General features: G+C 37.3%; 1 protein-coding gene across 1 annotated transcript in view; it reads left to right on the top strand.

The window, feature by feature from the left end:
* The window catches only part of LOC107591165 (leucine rich adaptor protein 1-like), an 11,400-nt gene extending 6,173 nt beyond the window's left edge, over positions 1-5,227 (top strand). Inside the window, exon 3 of the mRNA XM_016280222.1 lies at positions 4,515-5,227. Within this exon, the coding sequence (XP_016135708.1) occupies positions 4,515-5,198 (684 nt within the window). The 3' untranslated portion in view covers positions 5,199-5,227. The remainder of the gene's footprint in view (positions 1-4,514) is intronic.
* Positions 5,228-8,243: the final 3,016 nt, after the last annotated feature.

Here is an 8,243-nt window from a genome sequence, read left to right as displayed (position 1 = left end):
GTGCAGCAGGCCATGTGATATTACGCAGTGCCTGAAAATAGGCTTATTGGAAGTTACCTAGCTGGGGACTATTTTCAGGCGTTGCGTAATATCATTGAGCATGCTGCACCCATGGTACGGCAGCAAAGTTCCTTGATTATTACGCCAGAATGAGAGTAGAGTTCCTAGCCATATCGGCCTAGAAAATCGCAACTTTTCATTTTCCGTCGGTCTTAGTACACGATGTAACTACAGAAGAGTCAAGTTTTAAATAGGAAAAATATAGAAACTCATTGGTTATTTTTGACCGAGATGCTAACGGTCTAATCAGATTCAATGATCTATGCTAAGCTACAGCTAAAAGTGCTACCGCCAGACCCGGAGATCGGCTGAATAGATTCGAAAACGGTAAAACTCAACTGTTTAACTCTAGGGGAGTTGGAAAATGAGCCTATTTTCAAAAATAGTGGAGTGTTCCTTTAAGTCAGTTGTCAATAAGCAACCAGTATGTATTCCAAAATTTCTCCTTTTGTGTTTCACAGAAGAAATAAAGTCACAAGGGTTTGGGATGACATAATGACAGAATTTTAATTTATAGGTAAACTGTTCTTTTAACATTGTTGTCACTTGAACTTCTTTGGACAAACAAAATACTATGACCTCAAGGCAACCGAGTTATTTAAGTTAAACTTCTTAGAATTTGAACTGATATCCAAAGGTACCCAGTAAACAGTTATTTTAAATGATAATAATATTTCACATTATTTTACTCTTTTGATTTAAAAAAATGCAGCCTTGGTGAACATAAGAAACCCAACCCGACTCCAAACTTTTGAACAGTAGTGTATGTTTGATTCATCCAGTTCCTAATGCATATATAGAGATGGAGTTGGACACAGCCAGATTAGCGCTCACCACATCAATGTTAAGACAGGGAGAATATTTACGAGTGTGTTCATTAGTCTCAGCAACTCAGACTGGGGTGCCAGCATGAACCCAACCTAACCCACACCAGAGCAGAGTTGTTACAATCTGTTCTCTGAATCTCTCTCGTCTTTTAGCCTATGTATTTACAACTTTTCCTATTTGCTGTAAAAATGCTTGTTTATCTTTGCCTTCTAAATTCAGCTCGATTTCCCCTCCCCCTCTCCGTGCCTCATTTGTTCTTTTTGTATCCCACGCTCTCTTTTACCGAAATGGTCCCTTTTGGTTTTTTGTACTGTAATTAGTGTGGTTGACGTCAACAGTGCACTATGGCCTTTAAATTACCCAGATGACTGGATGTATAGGATAAGAGTATGCTGTCCATTTATGGCAGGCCCAGTGCACTTAAACTGATTTATCCCATCCTGTTCTCAAGCTGGTCCTGAATCTATTGGCATTTAGCACATTAATCTAATAAAATAGACATCTTCCTTTTAATCAAAAATGGTCACAATTTGTCTCAAAAAGTTAAAGGGATAGTTGACCCAAAAATGAAAAGTGACTTGTGTTTTACTCACCCTTGAAGCATCCTAGGTGTATATGACTTTCTTCTTTCAGACGAATCCAGTCGGAGTTATATTAAAAATTGTCTAGGCTATTCCAAGCTCTATCATTGCAGTCAGCGGGTGTTGCAGCTGAACAGTCCACAAGTCGTCAAATAAAGCTCGGCCATCCATAATAAATGTCTCACACGGCTCCGGGGGGTGAATAAAGGCCTTCTGTAGTGAATCCATGCGTTTTTGTAAGAAAAATACCCATATTTCAAATGTAATAAACACTTTTCTCTCACTTCTGTCATCTTTCATATGCAGAAGGCGTTCCGGCGGATGATGCAGCACGTATGCGCAGGCGCGCGCGCCTCTGAGACACGCTAGTCTCACGAGTTTGTTTATAGGAGCAAAGGAAACAAAAAGTTTCCTCACTTTAGCAAAGGAAAACCAGTCTCCTCTTGGTTTATATTGAAGTCCTCCGACATTTTTCTTTGCAAATCTTTGGTTTGTACTTCTAATTCGTGACCGGCGTTTTGTTTTGTTTTCTCTCCGAATTCGTCACTAATCACGCAACGCCGACGTGCTATGTCATCCGCCGGAACGGCTTCAGTGTATGACAGTTGGCGGAAGTGATATAAAAGTGTTTATTACGTTTGAAATATGGATATTTTTCTTACAAAAACGCATGGATTCATGACAGAAGGCCTTTATTCACCCTCCGGAGCTGTGTGAAGTACGTTTTATTATGAATGCGCGTGCTTTATTTGACGACTTGTGGACTGTTCAACTGCAACACCCGCTGACTGCAATGATAGAGCTAGGAATAGCTAGGACAATTTTTAATATAACTCCGACTGGATTCGTCTGAAAGAAGAAAGTCATATACACCTAGGATGCTTCGAGGGTGAGTAAAACACAAGGCAATTTTAATTTTTGGGTGAACTAACCCTTTAATTAAATTGAAAATGAAAATTCTGTAATTTTCTCACTGTAATGTTGTTCCAAACCAGTGTGTTTCTTTTTTTTTCTTCGGTGAAATACAAAAGGAGAAGTTAGGCAAGGCAGAATCACAGCCTCAGTCATCATTCACTTTTACTGTATGGAGAAAAAAAAAGATGTAGTGAAAATTAATGATGACTGAGAATGTCAGTTTCCATTGGGTTCCACAAAAGTAAGTAATATGAGATTCGGAACGACTTGAGGGTAAGTAAATGATGACAGAATTTTACTTTTTGGGTGAACTGTTCCTTTAAGAAGCGCTATGTGACCGTAGCTGATGGGGTGCAGACAGGGCAGTATCCGGCAGGGATTGTGGGAGCCAAAGTACTGTGGCTTTCAGAGGAAGCACTGACCATTTGATGAGCACCGTTTTATGGGCTGGAGAGCTGTTCAGTTAGTCAGAAGAGTTCAGGACTTTTTGTATATCATGTTACATGTGGTAAATGTCTTAACTTCCTGACAAAAATGCTTTGCTGCTGCCAAATGAAGCTTCATAACATATTTCTAAAGGAATGTTTTACAGATATATGTTATAAAATGAGAATGCATTACAAAACCATGATCTAATCAAAAGTCAAAAGACCAACTAAAGAGTCAATAGCATCCATTTTTACTCTTAATTTGGCCCCAGGAAGCCCAAGAGCAAGCTAATCATGTGAATGTTGAGCATATATAACATCTATCTATCTATCTATCGACATCCCCAAAACATTACTGCTCTATATGAGATCTGCATGGAGGAATGGGCCAAAATACCAGCAACAGTGTGTGAAAACCTTGTGAAGACTTACAGAAAACGTTTGACCTCTGTCATTGCCAACAAAGGGTATATAACAAAGTATTGAGATGAAGTTTTGTTATTGACCAAATACTTATTTTCCACCATAATTTGCAAATAAATTCTTTAAAAATCCTACAATGTGATTTTCTGGATTTTTTTTTCTCATTTTGTCTCTCATAGGTGAGGTAAACCTATGATGAAAATTACAGGCCTCTCTCATCTTTTTACGTGGGAGAACTTGCACAATTGGTGGCTGACTAAATACTTTTTTCCCCACTGTATCTATCTATCTATCTATCTATCTATCAAACTATATATATTGGTCATTTAGGTGGATGGATACTTAATTGACTTTAATTTCATTTTTAATTCAAGCAGATTATTGTTATTAATATTCATTACCCCCAGAAGTCCATTCATTCTTTTGCTACAGTTTTACTTTTATTTAAACATTAAGTTTAGATGTGTCAGATGAAAATTGCTCAGGTTATTTGCTGTGGGAAATGGGAAGAGAAGAGTGCTTCACAGGAATGGATATTGTCAGGAAGATCTATAAATCTCAACAGCATTTACAGTAATGGACCTCCGGCTCTGCAGTCAGCACAGGACTCCAGTCATTCTTGTGAACCCCAGACTTAATACAACAATCAGCACTAATCAGAACGCATTTAGATCATTTATTAAAGTTGTCACACTTCCTAAATGACAAAAAAGCATCATAAAGTGACCCATACGACAAAGCACATATTCCAAGTCTTTTAGAGCTATACAATAGCTTTGTGTAAGGAACAGACCAAATAACTCATTTCCTCTAGCAAATCAAATCTCATTCACATTATTTGAATATTCGCATATTCAAATTGGGCACATTGCAATATTTTAATATATGCAAATATGCATGAGATGACAGAATTTCCATTTTTGGGTGTACTATTCCTTCATACAGTTTTAAAAATTTAAGTTCCGAAAGAGGGTTTTCACCACGATGCAACAGAAGAACAGTTTTGGGTTCCCTAAAGATCCTTTCAGTGAACAGTTCTTAAAAGAACCTTGATTTTCTTATTGTGAAGAACATTTTAATCATTTAAAGAACCTTTTTCTACTATGAAGAACCTTTTGTGCATGCAATGGAAAAGTTCCATGGATGTTAAAGGTTATTCATAGAACTATAGATTCCAATGAAGAACCCTTATTTTAAAAAAGTGTAGCGTGTACATTCGTTTAACTAGTTATGATTGTTGAAAAATGTATTGATGTCCATGTGTATTTCCTCTACTCAGGCTCATCTACGAGCAGCAGATGTCAAGATCTTGAACCAGTTGCTAGCACTTCATGAGGGCATCGAGGCAGTGAAATGGCTTCTGGAAGAGCGTGGTGCACTCACCAGTCACTGCAGCAGCCTGACCAGCAGCCAGTTCAGCTTAGGGGAGGGTCCCGACACCTCATGGAGGGGCAGCTGGAGCAGTCTGCAGGACCCCCATGACAAGCTGGACAACATTTCCATTGGCAGCTATCTGGACACATTAGCTGATGACCTGGATGAGTACTGCCCCTCTAGTGGAACTGATTCAATACTCTGTGCCACCCCTATGGGGACAGATGGCTCCAGAGGTACTGGAGGAGGAAGTTCCACTGGATCTGGAACCAGATCTCCACAAGTCAAGTCCGATGCCCCTAAAGAAGAAGCTCAGGTTTGGAATAAAGCACCATCTGATACAGCAAGACCGTACCAGCCCAACAAGACCAATGGAATCCTGGACAAAGCAGTGAAGCAAATGGTCAGACCAGATTCACCCAGAGCTTGTCTCGCTGAGAAGCTGGGGAAGAATCTGAGCCCTAAAATGAAACCCTACAAGAATGGCAAAGTTGAGTTGGAGAGCTGCAAAATGAACGGCAAAGTTCAACTGGAGTATGACGCACACTGGCGTTGGCTGCAGTCACAGGATGATGTGACGTTTTTGTGATAATATATGCAAGGAATAATTGACGACGAGCTGTTGAATTATTAGAAAAATAATGCACACCTCAGGTGTGCATTATTTTTCTAATAATTCAACGGCCCGGAGTCAATTATTCCGCTTATACTACGGTTACCACACCGTAGTGCGAGCACGTGTGATTGCAGTAATTCCTGTGTGCTGTATAGGTACTGTATGCTAATTTCCGTTATTACAGTTAACTATGCGAAGTGATATGGAACTGTAATGCGGTCAAGAGAGCTGCCTGGAACTACGTTCGCTGTGCGTTTCCCCGAAAATAATTGCACACCTCAGAACGTTCGTCAGCCAATCAGATTCAAGCATTCAATGGCCCCGTAGTATAAGCATGATCAAGCCAAAGGTGTTGATGGGAGACTGCACTGGTTCTCTATTCACCACTGAGCTTTTGTTTGTAGACTTTGGTCTTTGATTCATTTGAGGCCAGCTTCTCAGATCTCCTGAATGGACAGATGTTAAGAGGTCAGCAACGGAAAAGAATCAGGATTGGAAAGAAGCTTAGACCTGTGGGGGTCAGAGTTTAAAAATCCTGAATTAATGACAGTATACTCTTTGTCAGGTTATGTAGATGTTTATGAACGCATGTTTCAAATGTACATTTCATATGAGATCACAGTCTTTTCTGTAATTGCATCTATTGATTCAGCACAACTATTTATTGAGTCAGTAATAAAGGACTTTATTGAATATGTCAGTAGATTCATTTCATTTAAATGTATGTAGTTTCAATTTGTGCTTGGATTATTTTAAAACAGTTCTCAGAAACAAGCAAAATTCACAAAATTCATCAATACCTTTTTTTTTTTTTTTTTGCATACTACCATAATTTTTTTATAATTCATTAATTGTTTTTAAAAGAAGTCTCTTCTGCTCACCAAGGCTGCATTTATTTGATCAAAATCCATTAAAAACCGTAATATTGTGAACTATTATTACAGTTGAAAGTAACTGTTTTCTATTTCAATATATTTTAAAATGCATTTATTTATGTGATGGCAAAGCTGAAGTGTAATAGTAATGCTTAATATTTTTGTGGAAACCATGATGCATTTGTTCAGGATTCTTTGATGATCATCAAGCATTTATTTGAAATTGAAACGATTTGTAACATGACAAATGTCTTTACTGACACTTTTGGTCAATTTAATGCATCCTTGCTTAACAAACTAATTTATTTCAAAAGAGTGCACAAATGCTCACATTTTACATTTCCTTAATATTTTAAAGTGGACCAAAGTTTGTTTAGCTTAAACAATCCAAAAGCTTGAAACCACAGCAACTTACTTAGTTAAAATCAGATTGAAAAGATTTTTTATACTGTCAGACCATTTTGTTTGTCCTTTCTGCTGATTACAACATGGGCAAAATTAAGTGCAGCATTTGCTCTTAAACTGTAGGGAATGTTTAAATCATGCTCCATTTTACTACCAAAGTCTTATATCACCTCAGAGGGTGTTCCTTTGAGTTAACATTTAAAGGTCAAAGAATAAATCCATTCTGAATACCAAGCATGTTCCCATCTGTTACAATGTGACCCTGAGTCCAGAATCAGCAACACCCTTGAGTTGCCTTTGACAATTAATTATACAATCAAAATGACATTTCTACATGTATATAAATCATTTTAAAAAAAGCTGCTTTACTCTGTTAGAATGCTTATGTAATCAATCAGTAAAAATGCTGTATTGTCAATCTAATCAGGTAAACTGTGGGTTAGCTTTAAGTAGGATCCTGTTTTGAAGTACCAGTTCATACTGGTTCTATTGGATCACCAAATTAAATGAGCTTGAAATTAAGGATGTCATGTGGCTTATTCCACTGCACAGATCCAATAGAATGATATTGCTCATACAAACGCATGGAGACCAGTGGTTGTGCTGTGATCTTTGCATTTGTGATGTCTTTTCTTGTTATTTAAAAATGTAGCACCTAAAGTGCACATTTAATTTAAAGTTGTTCAGATGACTAACTTTTACCAGTTAATCAAATTCTATATGTGGTGTAACTTGGATATAATCCTGCATTGCCTATGTTTTGTATGCCAAAAGAACTGCATTGATGTAATTTGTTTTGTTTTTTGGTCTAATGGAGAAACTGAAAGTGCTATCAGTATTCAGCAATTTAACATTTAGTGTATGTAATAAAACACTGTACTGTTTTTATGCATTCATCTATTTTTGTTCAGAAAAAAGAGGTCCGCATTATAACAGTAACTATACTCAGACTTTCTCTTTCCTCAAACACCCACTTTCAGTTAATAATGCCTGTGCTTATAGGAAAGGGTTTCCATGACTACTGAATATGTGTGTAACTTATGCGTGTGTGTCACTGACAAATCCCAGAAGCCACTGTGTGAAGAACTGGATTATGGCAGGAATAGATGGAGATACTGGAGTGAGATGGTGAAGATGATCAAAGAGAAGGGAGCAGGTACTAAAAAATGACAAATGGATTGGTTGGAGAGAGATGAAATAAAAATATAAATGAAAACAGCAGTGGTCCTGAATCACATGCTGGCCTAGGTGAGATCAGATGAGAGGCAAACAAGTACGTACAGTGGGGTCCGAATCTCAGACCACAAGTGAAAATGCTTTGCTTAAAATTTCGGATTTTTCTAATACAGTACACAGTCTGTAAAAATTATTTTGAATGAAAAGTGGGAAAATGTACAAAATAATTTTCCGATATCTGTTTATTTCCATGTTTAAATTAGTAGATTTTGGCTAACCTGCATAGCTGAATTAGAGGAAATAAAAATGCTAATTATTTTAGAAGCATTTTGAAAATAATGAAAAGCATTTCTCTATATAAAAATTGCTGTTCATTTCCAGGTTACAATTAGAGATTGGAAAACCAGATGCAGATACATAGCTGAACAAGGAGCCCAAACTGTTATTATATATAATTTTACAATAATATATGTTATACATATTTGCACAAATCTCACAAAAAAAAAAAATGTTAAAGTTGCTCCAGCTAATGAACAAGCACATTCAGAGTAAACAAACCGAT

The sequence above is a fragment of the Sinocyclocheilus grahami genome, unplaced genomic scaffold (assembly GCF_001515645.1).
Source record: "Sinocyclocheilus grahami isolate Dianchi unplaced genomic scaffold, SAMN03320097.WGS_v1.1 scaffold138.1, whole genome shotgun sequence".
Classification (NCBI taxonomy): domain Eukaryota; kingdom Metazoa; phylum Chordata; class Actinopteri; order Cypriniformes; family Cyprinidae; genus Sinocyclocheilus; species Sinocyclocheilus grahami.
This window is presented reverse-complemented; position numbering and strand designations above follow the sequence as displayed.